At 38.9% G+C, this 25,030-nt stretch overlaps 1 protein-coding gene across 6 annotated transcripts in view; it reads right to left on the bottom strand.

Moving 5' to 3' along the window:
* Positions 1 to 6,413: 6,413 nt before the first annotated feature.
* LOC129780142 (unconventional myosin-IXa-like) overlaps positions 6,414 to 25,030 on the bottom strand; it is a 170,626-nt gene continuing 152,009 nt past the window's right edge. For all 6 annotated transcript variants that reach the window (XM_055788123.1, XM_055788122.1, XM_055788124.1 and 3 more), the window contains one exon: positions 6,414 to 23,717. In XM_055788123.1, coding sequence (XP_055644098.1) covers positions 21,810 to 23,717 — 1,908 coding nt within the window. In that variant the 3' untranslated portion in view covers positions 6,414 to 21,809. The remainder of the gene's footprint in view (positions 23,718 to 25,030) is intronic.

Below are 25,030 nucleotides of genomic sequence, written 5' to 3'. Positions count from 1 at the left end.
TCATCACAGAAACGCACCTCAAGCCAAACATTAATTTCTCCTTGCCGGATCACACGTTCGTCAGGTTCGACCGCATCAAAGCTCGAAGGGGTGGTGTCGCCATAGCCATCCGCCGAGGTCTCCAGTTCAAATTGCTCTCTGACTTCCGTTTGAGCATCATCGAAGCAGTTGGCATCGAACTAACCTCTTCCAACGGACCGATCATCATAATCGCTGCTTTCTGTCCAGTGCAATGTAAAGAAATTGATGGCAGTTCGACTCAGCTGAAAAACGACATCTAAAAACTGACTCGCTGGAAAGGTAATTTCATCGTATTTCATCGCTGGGGATCTCAATGCACGCCACTTAATCTGGGGGAACGTTAGAAACAATAGGAATGGAGTCGTTTAAGCCAATGACGCTCAAGCCGGACATTATGTTGTACTCCATCCGGACTCACCAACGTTTTTCTCACCAGCCGGTGTTGGCTCTACTCTGAACATCACTTTGACAAACATCGCTGAGATGCTCACAACCAGGGCACGGCATAGTCATAGTCAACTGAGGATAGTCGGCTGACTAACCGACTGACTATATCCGTAGTCAGTTAGTAATGGCTTTTGGCTTCTTCACCCAGTTTCCAAAACGACTGAACAACCAGTCAGTTGGGCGTTAAGTCGCTATCTTCCTCTACCGACTCGACTATATCATTTTATTCTTCCCAGTCAAATTGTCCTCATTGCTTTTTGAAGTGACTTCCCCCAAAACCAATTCGTTCCTCTCTTTCTCTTTCTCTCTTTCTGCATGCATCGATGTTTGAGTTCAACGTGGTTTGACATACGCTACAGGTGAGCTAGATTTTTTTGTATCGTACACGAAAATTACTCACACGTATAAAATAGCGTGCTGTGTGTGAGCTATTTTGCACGCCTATTACTAACTGATACTAACCCGAGGACCTTTATAGCATACTTGATAAATGTCTAAGTTCGTTGGTTTGAGTTCACGATGGGTAGAAAATAAATCGTCCATTGATGAGGTAACTACTTTTTATGCATCAGGAGTCAAGTTTTCGTTCCTCTTTATATGGACGTACAATAAGATTGCATACGGTGTACAAAATTAATGTCAGGGGGAAATGGAAATGTGGATTGAAGTCAGTTGAATGAAGAGGCAGATTTGTATTCATTTGTCGAGTCAGTTAAAATAACCACTGACTGAACTAGTTCACCAGTCATCCTCGCTAGTCAACGCTAGTCAATTCATTTTCTAGTCAAGTCATTTTTTTTTGTTGGCGGTGACTGCCGAAGCAGCTCTAGTCGAAGCGGAGCTACTGGGAGTAGAGTCGGTCTTCATTCTCCACCGTCGAAGATTTCCGGCCCTGCTCACAACACATCAGACATGAACAGAGATGTCATCGGACCATCTTCCGGTGATCTTCGAAATGAACGCAATCAGCAATCAGTGCGAGCAGCAACTAAGACGAAACTACCATCGCGCCAACTGGCCGCGACTACAACAATTCATCGAGGATCGGATGATTGAGCACCCAATATTTGAATTGACCGACGACATCAACTGTACATTGGAGAGTTTAACCAACACCGAGAAGCGGTGAACCTATTCGTTCCAACAACGCAGGTTACACGTAAGTTTTTGCAGCTTGATGCTGAAACCAGAAGAATAATTCAGCTTAGGAATAATGTTAGAAGGCAATTCCAAAGAACGCAAAATATTTATAGGAAGGTCCTTTATAAAAAATCAAATAAAATCATTTCAGCTCGTGTTCAATAGATCAGAAAAAGGGAATTTGAAAAAAACATTAAGGCCTTGCCCAACTATTCCAAGCCCTTCTGGCGACTTACAAAATCTCTAAAAACAACCGAAACCCATTCCACCTTTAAGGAATGATGACCGGGTTGAGCTTACATCTGTTGAAAAAGCCAATTCAATCTCTCGCCATTTTATGGCTTCTCATAACTTGGGTCAAAATATTGCTAGCCCGATGGAAGCAGAAGTAACTGAAAGCGTGTCGCAAACTAATGCAGCCCGAATGAATTGCCTGAGAACAATAAAATCACAATCGAGGAGTTGAAGAATATCATCCGCTTCTCTCGTAATATGTAGGCTCCGGGATTCGATGGCATCTTCAACATCGTTTTGAAAAATTTTGAACCCAAATCTCATACCCTGCTGGTGAAAATATTCAACCGTTGTCTCGAGTTTAGCTGCTTCCCCACAGCGTGGAAACAGTCCAAGGTGGTACCAATTCCAAAACCAGGAAAGGACCCAACCATCCCGTCTAGCTACCGACCAATAAGTCTACTCTCGTCATTGAGTAAGCTGTTCGAGAAGTGCATTTATACCTCTGTGTTCTAGGTCCACGTCTACGTGAGAGTAAATTGGACATGACGAACTGCTCATATATTTTCATCTGCACAGTACATGTGAAATGTTGATATGACGGATTTCCAAATAATTTAAGGACTTAGCGAAACGAGTGCTATCCAAATTTGTATAATACCGTGCTTTTTCTGTCCACGTGGTATGTGAACAGCCCCTAATAACAATGAGAATTATATTCTGCAAAGGTGTTGCAGATCACTCCCTTCTTCATAAAACGAAGTTTTTATGCATAATCTTTCGGAAAAAACACAAAAAAAACTTATTGTTTGTTCCCAGCTTTTCAAAAAACAACATCAAGTTCAATTGTCCCATGTTGTTATTCTAGACATAACTGTCCCACCATGTATTTTTAAACCGTAATGAAGCTTGATTGATTCAAGTGAGGGGAACTTTTCACATTCCATTAAGGTGAAGGTGGAAGCTAGCCACAAATGGCTGCCACAATGGCGCTCATTTCTTTCATCTCCCTTCCTTACCCCTCGCCAGAAAATCAATAATTTTGCGAAACAGTGTAAAGAAAATGATCGTTTGCACACACTTCCCACCAAGTAATATTAACCAAAATCTAAACGATTACTCACCAAATAATAAATTTTCATCTGCCGTCGCAATACATAGTGGAAAACGTCATAAAACTCGAGCTAGTGCTCTGAAAGTTAACTTTTCATTTTTCAATTTTCCGCAATGGTTTTGTTTGTATTGGTGAAAACATATTTATTTTTTCGACACTGATGCCAGACAACATCATTGAAATAGATATAAAAACCACTCAATAAAATATTATTCCTGAGTCAAAGCGTTTCATGTTATGAAAATCAATAAAATAAAATTGTGTTGATATCAATACAATTATTATTTTTACGTTTAATGGGTCTATTATGTAAGTTTTCCAACGTGAATATGGGAAAACAATATGATCAACGAAGGATATGGGTGGAGTCAACAAGCCGAGATCAGCAGCATCACATCACATCAGTTTGACAGTAGCAACCGCTACCCAACGAGTGATATAAATACGGGTACACTTGGCGCAAAATATGCATTCTCATCTCAAACTCTGTACCAGAAAGATCAAATAAATCAAGTGAATTGTTGCCACGAGTCTTTTTCTCTGCAGTGTCGAGCCGACCCCAACCAAAGCCTTTCTCAAGGCTCAGAGTAATAGTAAAGTTTTCCACCGTTCTCCCGCTTCACCGCTCACCGTTGCAGTCTGAGTTGCTGCCCCACCGTTGGGAATTCCCCGCCTCACCAACAAGTTGATACAGCATCAGTCGCTGTCCCACCGCCGGGAATTCTCCCCCGATACCGTCGCGTCAAGACGAGGATCCGTGATCGGACAACGGAAGGTCCGTAGCGGACAATATCAACATCGAGTTACTGTGCGGAAAAACTTGTTAATACCAAAAGAGTCCCAATTCGCATGTATTATAAATTTGCTCATGTTACGCTCGTGTATAATCGGAATTTTACTTCATATGCAAATACACCTTCTGTATATATTTACAATGGCAATTGTTCATACATTTAACTTCAGTATTGCATTGTTATTTGTGTATTCAAATGGATTCTAAGACTCGTGTCAGCGAAGCGCCACACAGTCTGATAAGTGAATTGATCTATTTACGTACGAAGATCAAGACAAACGAAACAAATTGCTCTTCTCTCACAAACACTATTACCCCATTTCTACACGTGATTTTACCTATACTACTACAATGGCTTCCTTCCACCTTCATCTTAAATATTAGTTTGCTACTTATAAAAACCCTTTTTAGAACGTGGGACAACTATGCGTAGAACGGCAGTATAGTTGACGCACTTTGAGTATTTTCTCAAATTTCCATTCCCAAGCTTATTGAGGAATCATTTTTTATTTTTTTCATTGGCGTAAAAAAAGTACGTTTTTCACTATATTTTTCTTATAGTGAAACATATAGGGATTCAGAAAAATTACATAATTTTCTAATTTGGTCAATATTTTTCATGATTCTGGTGATATGGACGACACATGAATACAATACAATACAATTATCGAAAAAAATTAATATAAGGTAAATGATTTTGGTTTGTCCGGTCGAAAATATGATCATGGTTTGCCCACTTTTTTGAATGCTCTAATTCAGCGCTCCTGTGTCAAATAAGGTATTCGAATGTTTCAAAACATATAAATAAAATTGTCTTTTATATGATTTATAGTAGTTTTATAGTATATTTTTACGAAATCTCATGTTTTAAAGGATTATAAAATACACCTTCTATTTGTGTCAATGCGCCCCTCATTCGAGCTAACTTTTAATCGATCACCAGATGATTATTTGGCACGTATTCAGACCTTTTCTGGATTATAACACTTACAAATGTTGTAAACATCATGCTTGCACACCATTTGTGTCAGACTTACATAGCTAAACCATTAAATTAACACATTTTGATGAACTCAATTCTGATCATGAGTTGTCCAATTCAATAATGTTGTTTTGTACACATGATTTCTATAGCAACCGCTTGGCGCGCTGAAGTTTGTTCATTGTGTCCTTCGCGGATAGCAGAAATAAAGTTTCTCTTTGTTGAGTGTGTTGAGGTGAACACTTTTAAAATGCCCAAGAAATGGCAATATTCTGAAGAAAGCCTGAATTATGAATGGATCAATATGATGACAGTAAACTCAAGCAATGATAAATGCAACATCTACTTGTGAATTCGAATGTTTTCATTCAAAAATGGTGATTTCTAAAACCAGACAAACCATGATCATTTTTTGGGCAAACCATGATCATAATTCCTCTTTAAAGAAAATCGTGAAAAACCATAAAAATTTGAATAATTTCAACACCTTATGATAGTATTAGCAACTAGAGACTTGGGGCTTTCCAGCAAACCCAAACTCGTATCGATTATGTGTGATTCTCATGAAGAAAATTGATTTTCATTTACTAGTTGCACTCCGAATCGGACAAACCAAGATCATTTACCCTATATATTTTTACTCTCGCGCAACACTGTTAAGATTCTGATAAAAGTCACACATATCTAGAATAGGCGTAGAAACACATTTAAAAAAGGAATTAGAGTAGTACTGAATCTCTAAATCCTAAAAAAAAAGTTTGAATATTACAAATTTTTTTGGTGCTTACATTCTTGATGAAAATTTTGTTTGATAATATTTCTCGATACACCATAGTAAGATGCATTTCCTGTATTTTCATCTCAAAGTTATTGAGAATAGCGCACAAAAAATGAAAAGTGCTTTTTTCACCATAGATCCTATGGCGAAACACATAGGAGCTCAAAAAAATGGTCAAAATTTCTTATTTGGTACCCTACACAATATTTCCCATGGAGCTGGTGATTTGGCGTGCGGACACTTTTTACTTCGTTACCCAGCCAGGCCCTTTGGAGAAAGGTGCTTCCATTCCGATCATTTGATTGTCCGAAATTTGTACAGTAATTCCATAGGTTTAGGTTAAGTAGATAGTTTATTTTTTATAATTTTAAAAAGGCTATTTTATTTGTGTAAGTATTATATGTACAATACAAACAACCTAGCACACCTGTCATTAATGTCAAGGCACGTTGATCAACGTCAACAAATTTACCCGATACAAGTCAGTTAGCAGAAACACTCTTGTATGCCAAGTTTCATTCAACAGCCTTGTGCTCCATCTGTCGGCCGTCACAGAATACTCTACTTATGAACCGACCGCATCTATTGGGTGGTATAGGAGGGATAGTCCAAATATTGTGATAATAAACTACCAAGCTGCTCCGTATTTGAATTAAAGTACCGTGCGATATCCACTAAGGAACTTCATGGCACAACCGCATATATTTTCGCTATAGCTGAACTTATGATCAAAACATATCTATAATTTTCCAGTTCAGTATCCGCTTTTACCATTGACAGTGAAAACTTAATAACACAAATAAATGTTTCGATTAGCGATAAATGCGGTTTCACGAGAGTACATCAGTTTTCGGGGAACTAACAACGATCGTGACGCTGTGATACGCTTCGTCAATAAAACTAATCTTTTTTAACAAGTTTATTGAAATACTCCTTAAAAACATCCCGTTGCTTCGTCCGTCGCTTCATAGTTTTCTCAAAGATACCTTTCCCGTGTAATTTGTGTCTGCTCCGACATAAATAAATTATCATTCATACAATACCTTTACAATAATCCAATATAAATGTTCATAAATGTTTTGTATATATAGTTTTTTTTTGTTTTCTGTTCACGTTTTCCTTCTGCTTGTATCATCGGTCTACCACCCTTTCTAACTGCATTGTTTATAGGGTTTTACATATTGTTATTATACACTGTTTTTTTTGTGGTAAATATTATCTAACTTTTTCATTTTGTTTTGCAAACAAATACATTCACGAAAAATATGGAATAACATCTTCAACTTTTAGTGTCTCATTTGTTTGTTTGTTTTTCTTATCTCCTGCTTACATTTGCTTATAGGATTTCAATTTTCGATCAACTAGTTGTGTTTTCGCTGGTGTAATTTCCTGCTATCCACTTTCGTATTCTGCTTTGAAAAGCATCCGTATGATTCAATGTTGCATAAAAAATGCTCTCAGATCTAGAACCAAATATATTGGAGAATACTGCAGACGGACTCAGTTTTAATGCTAAATAGAGGTTTACTATTTCGAGATTTTATTTATTGCTGAAAGAACATGTCCTAAGGACAAAACCGGGGCCCAAAAAGGAGAACAGTGGTATACAAACACGATTCGTGAACCAGTTGGAAAACAAAGGGCTTTTGATTTGTCTCTAGCTATGTTGTAGTGTTTCAATACAAACGTATCGTTTAACGATAGGGAACAAAATAACAAGATTCGAATGGTTTTAAACCGGTTGCAATGATTCCTGAGTAATGAAAATGCATGTCATTAATCGTTTGAACCAATGCTTCCAACTAACGATTTGACTTCCATCGAGTTCTTTTTTTTATGATGATGAATCAACATTTCAAGAGTGATTTTCAATTTATTCATAATTCCTGACACTGAGAATGTTTTGTATTTGTTGGTGATTATTATACAAGTTTAGTTTTGATTGTTATTCGAATGATCTCTGTTGTTTTTTGTTCAAATGTTTAATGTTACATACATCAAGATTTGTAAATATATTTTATACTTTTTTTCTATTTACCACTATTCATCTATTATGTGCATGTCTCCTTTTTCTGGGTTTATTACTGCAAAACTTTCACTTCGATTTTGTTGATTTTTCTATGAATGAATAGCGCTTGCTTTGTTCGTTACTCTGAAGAAACTGTATCTTTGTGTTGTGTCACGGCTTACAAAGACAAGGCTAGCTACTCCGGATCAGTCATTTTTTAGTGACGTCATCTGAGTCGTTGAAGTAAACAATGTGTTCTAATTTTTTATTTTTCGTGCTTTGTAAGTTTGTGCGTTGATAATATATAATCATATTTAACACCATGAATAATTTGATAAAACATTTATCCACAAAGAACATAATTCTCGGTTTTTCGGAAAGCGAAAGAATCTCTTTTTTGGTCCAATAATGTCATTTTCATAATTTATACACCCGCTCACAGCGCATTGAACCATTTTTGATTTTTCATTTCAGGAACATTTACGCGTAAGTCGGAAAACAAAATACAACTGGTGACTTTTACACTGACAATTCGGATGACGTCATCAAAAAAAATGTTTACTCGCTAAAGAACTAGCCTTGTCTCTGTAAGCCGTGGTGTTGTGTTATCCTTTAAATAAATTACATCGATGACACATTCAGTAACCTAGGAATAATCGTATCGTAGATTTATATTTGTAGGTTCTCTTATGTCTGCTCAATCAACATCCGACGATAACCTTTGGGATGTAAGAGGATGTGACTCATGCGAAGGCAATGTTTAATCAATGCTCGACTGACACCAATGTTATTTTTTTATGCTACCAACAATTATTTTGAAAATAAAGTGGAATTTTATCCTACTTCTTATAAAATACTTAACGTTTGAACAGAAATTGTAACACAACAATGAAAGCATGCGCTGCATTGAGGTTGTCGTCGATGGAACTAAATATGAGATCCCACAGAGACAACAATGAACGGCAATCCGCACCGATCCGTTGGCTGTCGAACAGAAGACGATTCTCTTCGATACGTCGATCATGTAGAAGGGTTGGATTGTCGCGTTGTATTGCTTCGATGGAGGAACTGTGTGTAGCGTGCCTCAGTGTAAACTCGGCTTACCGTGAGTGGAAACAGCAGTGGTGACAACAACCACCAGCTGCGTTCCGGTTGCCTACATTTTGGCTAGCCGTTCTCGCTCATCACGGTGGGTACATTCTCATTCTAAAACTGATAGTTTTGTAAATATATAACAGGTGCTTATAACTTGGTAAAAAATAAAAACACAGTTGAAATAAATTAACGTGCTTTATAATCTTCGGATCATAACACGATCTGCAAACTTCGAATTATGTACATGCAAGGATTGGATCTGTTGGTTAGAAAAGCTGTCCCCGTCAGTGCATTGCAAAACACTCGAAAAGAAATGAGGCATCAGTTAACCCTTTATAAGGCCGTGGCTAGTGATCCCCGATAATCGTTCGATTAATCAATTAATCGAATACTTCCTACAGAAATCGATTATTAATCGAACGAAAACTGCGCAACCAATACTTGAAGCGAAAGAAAAATTTACGTCGATTAATCGATCCAAACCCAAAGAAAAAAACGTACGGCCACTACAGTTTTATCCTGACATTCAATCATAATCTTTGATGCTCCCCTAAACTCGTAAACGAAACTCAATGCCGTCAACGCAAATTGAGCTTCGTTTACGAGTTTAGGGGAGTGTAAAAGATAATAATTGATTTTCAGGCGGAATGAACACGCTCGATTCCAGATGGCTTTCTAGCAAATGAGAAATATTAGTCTAACTAATTATTTCTCTCTGTGTGACGATTAATCGATTATTTGGGGCTTATTTGGCGTATCGAATAACAAACTGCTGAAAGGTATTCGATTCTGAATTATATAAATTTTGTAAAAAGTTCTGAAAGTAACCTTGATGTAAATGCGTTAAACTTTCATTTGAGTGTGAATGAGTAGTACAAATTTTAAAAGTCAAACAATAACTGTGCAAAACATAAAATAAACAAAATTATGACTATAAAAAAAATTAGCTGATGAACGATTTATTTCAAAAATCGGGGATCACTAGCAGTGGCAACCATATTGCCACCCAGAAAAAAACTTAACCAAAGACTTGTAAAGGTATCTGGCAATACTCCATTTTTTTCGGGCTGCTAAAAATGTACGATATCAATTTGGGGGTCATTTTTATGTAACACAACGACGATTTTAGAGCGCCAGCAGAAAATTCTATTTCAATTCATTGAAAATACAACAAGTTTATAAGTTTTTAACTGTAGATGTAGTATTGATGATATATTATGTGAGATAATGCAGTATTTTCAGTAAAATAAATGGTGTATTTGATTAAAAATTCAAATTTTCAATTTTTTCGTAAGTCTATATAAAAAATACTTTTTTTTTCACTGCACTAGAAATATTATTTCGATTTTTGAGTTCGGTAATGCAAAAACCAAATAGATAAAAGTGCGCAAGCGCAATAAGGTGATTTTACAAAGCAGCGGCAAACAGTGTTTTGGGGTTAACGGGCAGTGGCAACTATATTGTCACCAAATTTTTTCTACAGTTTCAATAGTTAATATTTTATCAAAGGTAAAGTTTCCACGGTTTTATAAGGGTTAATCCGAATAACCACTATCGCGAGATCGCTGGATATGTTTTGAGATATGCAATCATCTTTCACAAAATGTCAAACCTGACATCAGCTTTGGATAATAGTTTCACATTAACATATTAAGGACCGCACGTTTTGGGGCAAACTTGAACGCTTCATTTGTTCGGATTCCACGAATGAGATCGTTTCCTTCGATGTGGATGAGACGAAGCCGAGGCATCGGTAGGCCTTGTTAGACTCCTGGGAAACCAAGGATTTAACCTTCAAGTGTAGAAAACACTGGTTATTTCGTGATCCATCCGTAACAGACATTCGCTGCTTGGCTATTGAGCTGAGCAGTCCAGTCTTTCTTTTACCCCTCAAGCCCGTGGCAAGTTCGTTCGCTGCGATAGTGTACGCGTTCGCACTTTATTTTGCGCTCGCTTCTGGCGCTCCTTCAAGAGTGTTAATAGAGAGTGAGAAGGACGAAGTATCCTCGTAGTGATATGAACGGAGAACAAGTCAATCCGTTTGTAAAATCTGGCCTTTCCAGAACGCCGACGAAAAAAAGTGATGCGGTAGAGAACTCGTCAACCTGCGCTGAAAGTGAGCCCGCTTTGAACAAATCGCCGGAAAATAGTAATTTCATCTCAAATGTGAAGAAACCAACAGACGATAAAAAAGTGCAAACAGGGGTAGATCGCTATTTTAAAAGAAAAATGAGCTTGAGCTTGAGCTTGAGCTTGGGTAGACTGTACAATTCGTAGTTGCTCTCCGTGATTGACCTGAACCAACCAAATTGCACAAAGAACACACAGAATGACGCTTGGGACTAGCAAATCATTCTCGTTGTGCAATTTTCGGTGATTCGAGCTTTAAATGGTCAATAACGACGCCGGCCACGTCCTTACAGTCACCAGGGGAAGGAAAGGAATGTTAGTATGATATTCGCCGCCCTAAGACCAGAAGGGTCGCCTCTATAGCGTGGTTCCCTAGCGTTTATCAAGGAAGGGATAATTGTTAGTGGGAAGTGGTAATAATCAGGATTCACTGTGGTAAGTGATGTGATTATGTAAACGCAATCTATTGAATGGAACTAAATTTTGAAAATCTCATATCTCAACACGCGGCAGAGATCTTTAGGTATCCTGAGAAGGAAAACTTGTAACATTAATAAGATTTTAAATTTTTCTGCACATATTTGTTATCGAAATCCAATCGCAACTGCGAAGTTTTAACTGTGGGGAAACCTGAGAAGGTAACCGAGAGAACTCATCTAGAAACAATCACCCTCAATTAGAGTATAAATGAACACACTAAAGCTACTATGTTCATACTAGTTCCATATTTTGGTTAAATTTGATGAACCTCTGTGCGAAAATGGGGCCACTCGAATCGTATGCAATCGCGAGAAGTAAACAGCTACACAGAATTGCACCGGTGCGGCTGTCAGTGTCCCCTCGCGCCACCCGAAATCGGCCAGACCAAGCGAACAAAATAGCTCGTCTCCTTACCTTAGCTATCGTACAATCAAACCATATGTACTCGGATTCAACATAACTGCACTCAAGGCTACGTTGACAGTGGATCCGAGCTCACACAAAAATTTGACTGCACAACTGACGAAAAAAAAAAATAAACCACTCTGCCCGCTCGAAGCAGCAAGTCCGAACAAAGCGAGGGAAAGCAATGCATCCACACCAATATCATTCAATGCAGCTGCAATCCCACGACCTTAACATCTCGTACGGCCACCTCTCGCACACAGTCGCATCCACCATCACAGTAAACGAGAGTGTGTGTATGAACACGGAATCTGATTTTAAAATCCGAGTTCCTCGACCCTTTGAAAAAAAGGCTCAACATAGAATCGACGAGGAAAGACATTTGAAATTATAATTCTGCAACCACCTTATTTGGAATCCAGAATTTAAAAAAAAAAAACAACATAGTTTATAGTACAGCAGAAACTCGAAAAAAAGAGAAAAAAATAAATACAAATACATACAAACACATATACAAACATTTGCGAACAGTAGGGTTGAGTGACCAAATCCTTCTCCTCCATTTTCCAAGTCCTTCTGTATGCAGAGAATAATATTTTTTTGGCAACAAGCTAATCACAATCTACACAAACTACTTTAGACACGCAACATAAAGTGAATTCTGACAACTCCATAATGTGAGGCACATCCTGGAGTTCAGAGTCAGTCATTTCAAGATGAATTCAAATGGCAGCTTACATTACAACTGCTGCAGCCCAGTTAACGAAACCGAACATTAGGACGCACTCGCTAGAGAGGATGATGAATCTCACTCTCCGGATCAATCCGCCAATCGCTCAGAAACACGCTACACACACACACACATCCGCCCGTCACCTCCACATATTCGAGTCACTGATTGCAGCGGGAACTCCTGTTTTGCCTATGATTGTACTCAAATCTGGAACCGTTAACACACAGCTGCTATATGAAATGAAATGAAATAAAATCTCTACCCACACCCACAGGAACCCACAATAAATTAAATGTAATGTTTGTAATATGTATGAGATAGGAATGAAAAATACAACTTAGCTCGTATCCTCAGTCCAGCGATGTCAGCGCTTTCTTTCGATGTGATACGTTCACTACGGCGGTGCAAAAAAAAACCCAAGAACATCTTCATACTCGTTAGCAACTCCAAATCAATCACATGAAGCTAAGCATAGATTTTCCCATAACATATATTTGTAAACAGTCTTCCCGAAACCGATTACGCGACGATAAGAAAACAACACGCATTTGAGAGCGCGAGAACTGAGAGAGACACGAAACCGAGAGCGTGACGAACAAGAGCACATTGCGAGAGTGCCGACAATCAGGAGCATAACGTTAGAGAAAATTCTAACTAACAAATAATTACGAGCCGAAAAAAAATGGCTTCTCTCGATCTGATGTCACTTTTTATTTTTATCTCACTATAAATCATGGAATTCAACCGAATTTCACTGGTTTTCATTCCACTAGAACAATGTTCATCAGTTTCACTGGTCATGACACTTTAAAACGGCAGGAATCGCAAGCACATAAAGGTCAAAGCACGGAGCGCAAAAACACACGTCCACTCCAGTACGCTACTCAACCCGAACTCTCACTATTTTAAAAGAAAAATAGGTCCCAATAGTGCAAACACTGGCAACGCAGCCAAAAAAACAAACACTACAGCCAACACAGTTATCCCTCTGAGCAATAGGTTCGATGCCCTTGCTCCGGTGAACGACGAAGGTGCACAGCAAAAAACTGTAGAATCAAAGCCCGCACCGATTTACCTGCGTCAGGTGGTAACTAGAAACGCGATTGACCTAGTTAAAAAAGCTATCGGTAGCAACAATTTTCTGTGTCGCAATGTGCAACGCGGAAACATTAGTGAACTAAAAGTGCAGTGCAATACGATTGACGATTATCGCAAAATTGTGAACGCTTTAGAGAAGGAAAAAACTCTCTATTACACCTACCGCTTAAAAGCTTGGAAATGTCTAACTGTGGTGCTGAAAGGCATAGAACAGGGTGTTTCACCCGATGATATAAAAGACGTTCTTATCGATAAAGGTTTTGAAGTGACTTCGGTTACTAATATGTTGAACCGACTAAAAAAACCACAGCCGCTCTATAGAGTAGAACTAGAGCCATCAACGAGGAAATTGAAACCGGGTGAAGTGGATCCAATTTATAAAGTCACCCGACTTTTAAATCGTGTAGTGACGTTCGAAGAGCTGCACAAACGGACTGGCCCTGTGCAGTGTCACAACTGCCAAGAATACGGGCATACTAAAGGTTATTGCAACCTTCCAGCAGTCTGTGTAGTCTGCAGTGGCATTCATGAGACAAAAAAAATGCCCAGTCTCAAGAACAACAACAGAAGCAAAAAAATGCAGCAACTGCGGTGGCAACCACACTGCAAACTACAGGGGGTGCCCTGTATATACAACATTAAAGAAAAAACCGCAAGAATCTCGACAAAAAGCTGCAACTAGCAGGCCTGCAAACTATCAGCCAACCCTGCAACCAATGGTAAATTCAGCCACACACCCGAAACCCCAACCTCCTGGTTTCACGCCTACACCTAGCACATCGTATAGGGATGCTCTACTCTCCCAACCTTCAACACCAATAATTCCTCCCGCGGACCAATTACAAGTATTTATGGGTTCAATAATGCAACTCATGACATCAATGTAAACAATGATGCAAGAAATGTTGCGCAGCCAGCAACTTCTCATCAAAAATTTCAATGTTCAAAATAATGTTTTTGAAAATCTGCTATTGGAATGCAAACGGGATACATAACCATTTGAATGAAATTAAACTATTCTTGAACCAACACGACATTGACGTTTTTCTTATCAATGAAACTCATCTGACGGGATATGATTTCTATGGTACAAATCACCCGCACGGGTCAGCAAGAGGTGGGGCTGCGATCCTCATCAAACGAGATATTCCACACTATTTATGGCACCGTCACAGTACTCTTAATATCCAAGCAGCGGCTGTGTGCATCGAGAATAAATCTGAGAAAATAGTACTAACAGCACTCTACTCTTCACCGAACCACCACCTTTCGGAAGAGGAACTGAAAGACTTCTTCTCACTCCAAGGGCACCGATTTATCGTCGCTGGTGACTTTAACGCGTGAACGCGTTAGAGACACCTTTTGGGGATCAAGGCTGATTACCACTCGTGGACGCGTATTATACAACGTTATCACTGACTCTGGCTATGACATTGCATCATGCGGTGAACCGACACACTGGCCAGAGGACCTCGCACGACTTCCGGACCTGCTAGATTTCGCTGTCACAAAAAATATTAATAGTAAACGAATTCGATCGAAGCTTCTTCTGGATTTATCATCTGATCACTCACCAATACTCCTGGAATACTTCATAGAAAAGGAAGTGAAGCAGACGTCATCTAATCTCACTAACTTTTCAACGAATTGGACGAAACGTAAGACATATATCTCCTCTAACATTCTCGATCTACCTCTGGATAACGAACATCATATTGAGGAAGCAGTTAACCAGCTCAGTGTACTCATGAAGAACGCTGCAAAGATAGCTACCCCACCTATGAAGCCTCAGAAACACAAAAAAATTATTACTGCCTCCCACATAAAATAAGCAGTTGCAGAAAAGCGACGACTAAGACGTATCTGGCAAAACAAACGATCGCCAGAATCTAAAAACCAATTCAATGTGGCACAACTTAAATTAAGATAGCTATTACAAGACGAGAAAGATGAAAAATTCCATAATTACTTAACTGAATTATCGCCAAATCAAAATAATAATTACTCACTATGGAAGGCAACTAAGAATCTAAAACGACCTCAGTTACAGGTCCCGCCGTTTAGAATGCCCTCTGGTAATTTGGCCAGAAGTGACGATGAAAAAGCAGCCACTTTTGCAAACCATCTTCAAAAAGTTTTCACTCCGAATCAATCCGGACCTAATCAAGAAACGCTCGAATTTTCTGGTGCTATAAACCAAAACAAAATGAAAATCAAACATCGGCTGGTGAGACATGTTATCAATAATCAAATCAATGTGAAAAAGTCACCCGGTATCGACCACATCAACGGATATATGATCAAGGAACTACCTGACATAGCAATTAAACATCTCACGAGAATTTTCAACGCAATGACCCATAAAGGATATTTCCCACAAGCATGGAAAATTTCGACCATCATTATGATTCCTAAGCCAGGGAAAGACGCACAGAAAGTGGAATCTAATAGACCTATCAGCATCCTTCCAATCTTCGAAAAAAGTGTTCGAAAAAATTATCCTGATAAAATCAGCACCCGAGATTGAAAGATTAATCCCGAATTATCAATTCGGATTCCGAGCAAAACATGGCACTATTGAACAAGTGCACCGATTGATAGAAAAAATTCGTAAAGTATATGAAGGCCTCTACTGGGAAGAAAGTTTCATGTTCGGTATAACCAAACTCTATCACCAGAGCAAGAAATTTATGCTGGCGTTCCTCAGGGCAGTGTTCTTGGACCAGTTCTCTATCTCATCTACACAGCTGATCTCCCGACCGCGCGTAACTTACTACAACACTACAACATTCGCAGATGACACAGCTATTCTCAGCAGTCACAAAAACAGAACGATTGCTTCACGGGATCTCCAGGAACACATAACGGTCGTGGAAAAGTGGCTTCAAAAATGGAGAATTAAAGTAAATCAAAATGTGTCCACGTTACGTTCACGCTTAATAGGAACACATGCCCACAAATCAAGTTCAATGGATCTGCAGTCGAATGAAATTAAATATCTTGGTGTACATCTAGATCGTCGTCTAACCTGGAAGAAACACATAGATGCGAAGAAAACGCAATTGAAGATGCGAGCAAAACAAATACATTGGCTAATCGGGAGGAAGTCGAAATTAAAACTAGAGTTCAAGATACTTCTATACAAATCCATGCTGAAACCTATTTGGCATTACGGCTGTCAACTATGGCAAACAGCTTCAGCAAGTAATATCGAAATCATCGAAAGAGTACAAAATAAACTGCTAAGACAAATTACTGGGGCCCCTTGGTACATTCGCAATAGTGTCATACATCGAGACTTAAGGATGGCGACGGGTAAAGAAGAACGATAAAACGAGGAGGAAATATGCGGAAAAGGTGAAGAAGCATCCAAATCCACTAGCAAGGCGACTCGGTCAACCTATGGTAACACGTCTGAAGAAAAAAACCTTAATTATTTGAACGTGGTCAAACGTTAGTGTTGTGCTCCATCACACATGTGAAATTTTAACTGTAAGAATTGACAACAAACGTAATACTTTATTATGTTAGAACTAAATGTATAACCAATTATTGTTATTTCCACATTATGGAAGATTCAATAAATGTATGTATGAAAAAAAAATCCGTAACAGACGGAACGCGAAACACAAGAAATCTCGTGAGCGGTCCGCAATGTGTTAAAACATTGAATATGGCCTAATTTGACTATCAAAAACCAGCCTCTGTCGAAGTGGTACAAAGGCTGCAAAAGTTGATTCGAATGCATTGAAGAATGTGTCATGCACATTTTGAAAAAAAGTAAAGCAATTTTTGACAATGTATACAAACTCTCTTATCTTGAAAGATATCGAGCACCCCTTGTAACACGTGAGATACATACAGTATGTAAAAAATAGTTTATCCACCCCTGCTCTTAATTTGCACATGTCCTGTTTTTCGTTTGAAAACTGGGATAATTATTCGACTATTAGTATTTATTTAATAAACTTGGTACTTACGTATTAATGCTCGCGGAGCATAATATTTTTTTATGAACGCTGACCCCACGAACTTCGTCCCGCCCAAAATTGATTTTTTGGTATTACACCTTCGAGCATTTACGTTTTCTTACGAAGCAAACGTTCGTGGGTTCAATCGCAGAACTCTCCATTGATTGATTTTCTAATTGGTCCTTTACAATTTCCTTTTACTTTAGGTTTACTAGTACTTCTACCGAAACTCGTCATTATAATATAAAATTATTTTCAGCCACAAATCTCATTCAAGATTCTTTAATTATTTGCACATAACATATTTCTCCGTTACATGGAATACATGTTTGATGCATAAAAGTAAATTTTCATTCATAATTTTCATTTTCAAAGCGCGTTATTCCACCTGAGATTCCATTGCCATTTTCGCTTCACACTAACGGTACAGAAGGCTTAATTCCGCAAACGCGAAATCCAATTGGACTAACAACGATATCATTGTGGAACATTGTTTTTAAAAAAAATAAAAAAAAATATATCACCATACATTGATCTACGGACATAGATAAATACAACAAAATAAAGACGGCTTAAATCGAACGATTCGTTCCTCAGGTTTTGCGCTTAGCAACATAATTGGCTATCTTTTTTTTATTTATATAGATAGAAGACATAACGGTGCGTTATTTAACCCGAAAATCGCTAATGTAAAAATTCTAATAAATATCAACAATTTCGTTAGCGAAAACCTCGAATGGAAACCTAAGCTACTCACGATCTAATTCTAGAGCATATGGGAATTCAATTTCCCGATTTTTCCCATTTTCCTTAAGACTTTTCCGAAAATATTCTACTTTTTCTCTGCGTACATTGATCTACGGCGTTTGCCTAGTGCATTACGTTTACAAAAATTAACCGGGCAAACGTATGTCGTCCAACGGTCACTGACACTCCTAACTAAAGGATGGTCACCTATGTTTCAAGGTAACCGGGCAATCGATGAAACACAGGCCACCGCTTCCGACGGCTGGTCGGCGGCTGACAGCGGATTGGGCCGTCTCAGTTCCTCATTTTCGTTAGATGAGGACTTCAATAATTTTTACTAAAAAAAAAAAAAAAAAAAAATTCATACAGGGTCTTTCAGATTGAACGCTAACGCAACAAATTTTGAAAACTTCTACCAAAGTGGAAATAAAGCTTATTTTGGGACATTTTCGATGTGACCACCAGGGTTGCCATAATAAAATCTGTATTTTTGGTCTCAAAAAATCTTTCTATCTGTGTGTTTTCTCAGAAAATCTGTATCGAAATCTGTATCAACCCTTTGCGGTCGTTTGTCTACCTTCAGCCACAACAACAAAGAAGTATACCTTTATTATGATTTATGCAACAATGTATCAACTCACACTTTTCTTAACGAACGGTTCTAATATGAATAATAGATAACGGTACTCAGTATAAACAAAATGTTTCATCCATGCTTGAGTAAGGGATTAATGGAAAACTCCATGTATTGCGGCACTGTGTAGATGTAAAGAGCATTGTATGTTCGTACAAAAAGATAAAAGGCGGAAGACGCCAAACTGATTATTTTTGTAACATCTGCGAAGGATATCACACAAAGAAGAATTATAGCAAATATTTTTTGAACATAAACATACAAACATTATTTAGTAAATACTTATCAGAAGTTTACAAAAAAATATAGGAATCTTGTTCATCTTTCATAGTCTCACAAAGTTATACATCACTATCATGTAAAAAAATGCGACCGGTACGACAAAAACGTCGAAATTTAATACAACCGCAAAGGGTTAAATTGATAGGTTCAATCTTGAATCATAATCATAGCTTTAGTATCATTGATTGGCATATTTATTATGAATTTGACGATGTTGATGGTATACATGTAAAAATTCGTATTAACTGTGTTTCAGTAGGAAAAAGATAAACAGTGTTATTTATCAATTGTAAAGCTAGTCGATGACGCAAACTATTGTATCTTTTCGCCTTAGATAGAACACGAGAAAGCAGTACTACACGAAAGCAGTAACCCTGGTGACCACCCCTTTTTTTTTAGATAACACGTTTTAAACGGTGAACAAAATTCTTCATGCACAACTCTAACATTACGACTTCGATGCTGTTGAAAATCCGAGTTATTTCTTTCCTCCAAATTTTGTGGCTTATTAACATAGCAACGGTCCTTCACGTATCCCCAGAGGAAGTAATCGACGACGAGAAATGTTGAAACTCTTGCCATAAGAGGACAATGTTTCATTAAGGTTTTGGTTCTTGTAAATACACGTTCTTGTAAATTGTATATCGGCCGTAGTCTAAGACAAGACTAGTCAATAGAGGGGTCGATCCCGGACCAGGTGCTGGTTGGTCAATTGTAAAGGGTTGCCAATAATATTTGAATATCGTTTTCGTGAATGTACAATTGTTGTTCGGATGGATCAGAGAACACATCGTAGAGGAACTCCAAAAAACACAATTCCTTCGAAAGTACCATCTGGAGATTCTGTGAGCGAGAAAATTATCGTAATTTCGGTGCCTGCAAGCAACGAAACACTACGCTGAGCCAAAATCTGGTGGTTAAAAGACTAACTCGAAAGTTGTACAGCAAGGTTTTGACGAAGTACGAAGGATGCACGCTGATGGGTGACGAAACGTACCTGAAGATGGAGTTTGGACACCTCCCAGGTCTGAAATTGTATAAGGCCGCTGCCGAAGTAGAAGTCCCAGGAAGTTCTCGATTTGGCAAGGATTTTGCAGCTATGGACAGAAACACAAGATTATCGTCACAAACAAGACAATGGACTCGAAAATATATAGGGAAGAGTTTCTTTTAGTTTACTAAGGCTCACAAAGGTCCGATGAAGTTTTGGTAAACTGCCTCTACAGTCGAGAGATGCTTCAGTGGTACTGTGACAATGGGGTCTATTACATTGAAAAAGACCTCAATTCTCCTCATATGCTCAAATGTTGGGCAATTGTCAAGCGGAAATTGAAGAAAGGTTCTAAAGTGACTCGGTATGCTGCAGACATGAAGAGATCGTAGAATAAAATGGCCGCTGAGGTTGACCAACAGAGAGTCCAAACTTTGATGGAGGGTATCCGAAGAAAAGTACGAAAATTCGTCAAAACTCTAACGGAATATTTTTTTTCTATATTTTTAACAATAAATTATCTGCATTTTGATAATCAAACATGTCTTGAGCCTTCAACCAATCCCGAGATACAGATGGTTTTGTGTTTTCGGAATCTAAAAGAATCAAGATTTAAATCAGAGATGCAACGCATTAAAAGCCCACCGAACTGCAGACTTCTTTTCAAACAGAGAGGTATGCATATGCGTACATTACATCAATCAGTATCGGCCGATAAAAAAGTTTGATGGGCTTCCTGATTACCTTCAAAAATAGGCAACCCGACGGTTTAGGCCTCGTGCTCCAATTACGTAACGCGAGAAGGGGTGGACTCAACTGACTCTTCGTTTGGAGAACGCCAGCACTGAGAACAACTATATCAAAGCTAGAATATGATTTTTAGAAAAGTCCACTTTGCAGATCGTGTTTTCTTGATGGATTGTCTTAAATTAATTACGAATATAGCAAACAAAGAGCTAATTTAATAAAGAAAACTATTAACAAAGAAATCATAAGATAGGGAAACATAAGTTCGGAACGAAAGCAAACACCAACAAAAGATGTTCTTGTATAATCGTTAATTCGCTTTGAAATAATCCTTTTTTTTTGTTTGTTTAATTATTCGTTTGGGTAGCGTGGTTTCTATTATATAAACGTTTTCTTCACTTCTGTTATAATGATTCATTCTTTTTTCTATCTATATGTGAATTAATATGCGCTTCCGCTTCTTATTTCCACTTTCGACTCGCTATAGTGTAATGAGTTTTAACTGTCCTACATCCTAACGGCACACTCTCGCATTCATTCGCTCCCTTCGGCGTTTGGCTAGCACAACCAGCCACCGCACGCGCACACACACACACATACACACACACACACACACACACCGAGTATATTGTTCTCGTTAGATTCAAACATTGTTTCTTCTCTATAATCACACATTCGTTACATTTTTCCGCTGCTTCTCGTTATAAATAAGATTAATAATAAATCATCGTTATAATAGTTTTGTTACACATAAAAACTGAATGCGATTTTCTTCCTGCTTCGTATTTTTCATTGTGTTTTATATAATTTTTAACAACAAATAACGTTTCCATCGAAGATTCTTCTGAAACGAGACACCGTTTTCGAAATGAACCGATTTCATTAAGTTAAAAGAAAAAAACTACAAAAAAAACTAGAGAAAACAGAAAAGATACAAACTAATCTAAAACCACTTGACGCGTGTTTCGTGTGAGTGATTTCAAACCATGATCGGTTCGTCGTCACCGTTATTACCGGAACCACCCCCACTGATGTTGGAAGATGGCGGTGGATGTGGACCGCCGCCACTGTTCTGTCGTCTATTTCCGGACATCCGCCGGTTCATTTTTTGCTCCTTATTGTCTTTCAACACATTGCTGTTGTTGCTACTGCCGCTGCTGCTGTTGTTGTTCACATTGCCAAGTGAAGAGGAGCATGATGAAGCGATAGGAATTGATGCTGACTGTTGGATCAGAATCTTCTGGGAGGAGCTTGCACCTGATATGGAAGACGATGGTTCGTAGCCACCGGATATGCTACGCATAATGACCGGTTTCTGCCGCTGGAGGTCCGAGGTGGACGATGAGGAGTTACTGGCTGAACCAGCGCAACCGACTCCCGTCGATAGGGTGACCATCGAATGGCTGAGGTTCAACTGTTGACTATCGGACCGCTTGCTGGAGGTGCTGTTGTTACTGACGCTACTTGTACTACCATTCTGGGATTTGATCATCGAGGGGGCCGACGACGATGGGGATGAAGACGAGGTGGTGATGGTCGTTGTGGGTGATTGTGGTGTTGTTGCAGAACCACTTTGGCTACCACTTTTAAGGAACGCCTCCCGTTCAACTAGGGTTTGGTGGGACAACGATTTCGTCTTGCCAACCTTATGGAAATAATCGATGCTTTGCTCACGTAAATTATAACTCACAGCCATGGCTACATCATTGTTGAGACTAACATTACTGCTACCGTGATCCGACGGGGGCTGATAGCGGATTGAGATACCACTGTCGCTGATCACGTTATTGTAGCTACTGTCCAAATCTTTATCCTTGCTACTACTCAGATCGTCCAAACTTCCACCCTCGCCGTCCAGATCAGTCGAGAGCAAATCGTCATCGGAACTCGCTCGTGCCAAGCTCGGCAATGTAGACGTCAGAAGTGCCTTCTCCTTCTTAATTTCCTGGATGTGTCCCTCCAGTAACATCTCCTCGGTTTCGGTCTCCAGACTTCCTCCACCGCCTCGTGCATTTGCCGTCATTTCTTCCTGTGTGAACACTTTACTGCTTCGCAGTGTACTCAGCCGCGTGGTCGCCGTATGAGCCGCCGTATCCAACGTATCAATATCCGCCAGTGTACTCTTCACATTTAACATCTTCTGCGTTATCAGTGTCTCCATGCATTTTGTTTGTCGGCCAATATCGTTCAAGCTATCCTGTGCTGGAACATATCTGTTCGTTCTCAGCACACATGGAGCGAACACAATTGCCAATGAACTCGCTGACATTCTGTTATACTGCTCTAGTTTGGCTACCAACGCCAGATGGAAGATCAACCTCTCCAGCAGACAATGGTGCGCAGGGGGAATCTTCTTAATCAGTGAAAGAAGCGTCTGAACACGATCGTTCCCATCGGACAGATCTGCCGCTCTCAGGAAATCATCGTACCGATCGAAGGTTAGCAGCGGTTCCGGCATCTCTCGCAGAAAAGATTTCAGCACGTTCGTTAGGACGTGCACATTGTAACTTTCGTAGTCCATCTCATCGGAGGTACCCATTCCCCTGTCCATTTTGCCCTTCAGCTCTTTTATTTTTGAGCTGACGCCGCTCTTCCTGTAGATACCCTCCGAGTACAAACCATGCATTTCGATCATCATGATCAAACTGTAAATCTGGGCGGGAATTTTAACACCATCGTTACCAGCACACAGACCCGTCAGCGGAACACCGAAGAGCTTAGTCGGCAGATCACCAGTGTCACACACGGTGGTACCACCGCTCATAACACCCGTCACACCCACGCCCGTCCCTCCCGGACCAAGTGGGCCTGTATTTGCGATTTTGCTGCACGCGAACGACTTCGTATAGCACCTCTTGTGACACGTTAGGCGGCAGTTTTGGCACACCTGTGGGGAGAGAGGAAATTGATTACACAAAGTTTATGATGTAGTGTACGCAGTAACTTGATGTTACAGGAAAACTTTTAAAAGAAAATGTCAATCCCAAGGAATTGAATATGAATGGTCTGCGAAACGGAAAGAACGGTACTGTTGTTGTCTCTACTTCGAAAAAAGAAACTCAATAGAGTTATTGAAGGTTAATGTTGAGGAAAAGTTGGGTCATGACTATGAGGTGGAAATACCAGAAGCACTGAAATCGACGATTAAAATAATTGGATTTACCGGAGAATTAAATGAAAATTATTTAAAACTGACGTTGATGAAGCAGAGCCCTTTATTACATAAAAACAAACATTTTCATGTGAGGGAACGACGCTATGAAATACAATAAATAGGACAGATGGGGGCAATATGCCCAGGCGGGGCAAAATGGGTCATCACTCGTTTGGGTTTGTTATTGAACCATTCACACTTATTTTTCAACAATTGCGTTAGAAATAAGGGAAAGTCGGGAAAGACGGACACTCCTGTACTATTGATAAATTACATTTTTATTTTAAATTTGAAGGTTGTACAAACTTGCAATATTGTGTACTTTTGACTGGTCTTCTGTCCAAGATGTAAATTTTCGTCTGCAGAAAATGAGGTTTTCATTGTTGACAAGTAATTTTTTGGGTATTTTTAGTTACGTGAGTTTTTTACCATCACCTTCCTTCCCTTTTTATTGAATTCTCGGTAATTTCTCTCGCTTTTACTTCATTTAATTTTTCTCGCTTTTACGCTTTTGCCGGAAGCTATTTTAAACATGGAAAATTGAAAAAAAATACAAAACCCTTCCAGGTGATTTTAATCAAGCCTTTTTGTTCAATCATTTGTAAGGCCTACTTGAAGACCTCAAAAACCTGTTGAGTACATCAATTTGAATTTAAAAATCTAACTTTTCAGTTAGTGTCCATCTTTCCCTTCAAGTGTCCCTCTTTCCTGACTTTTTCTCATTTTTTGCCGGACACATTACATTTTAATATTAACAGAGACTTACGCTATCGATTCGTAGTGAGATAGCTATATATTTTTTGTGGAAATTCAAGAAATCAACTTTTTCCGTCTTTACCACCCTTCCCTTACTCTTATGTGTCTCCGTGGGAACCGTATTGTTTGATAAGTATATTAAAAGAAATTTCATTCTGACTGATTACAGGGAAACTTCGATATAACGTGTTCTCGTTATAACGTACCCTCGATATAACGTACATTTTACCTCGATATTACGTACACATTATCAAAGTTCAAAGGAATAATTTTTTGAATATTTTTTTCTG

Source organism: Toxorhynchites rutilus, chromosome 3, assembly GCF_029784135.1.
Source record: "Toxorhynchites rutilus septentrionalis strain SRP chromosome 3, ASM2978413v1, whole genome shotgun sequence".
In the NCBI taxonomy this organism is placed as follows: Eukaryota; Metazoa; Arthropoda; class Insecta; order Diptera; family Culicidae; genus Toxorhynchites; species Toxorhynchites rutilus.
This window is presented reverse-complemented; position numbering and strand designations above follow the sequence as displayed.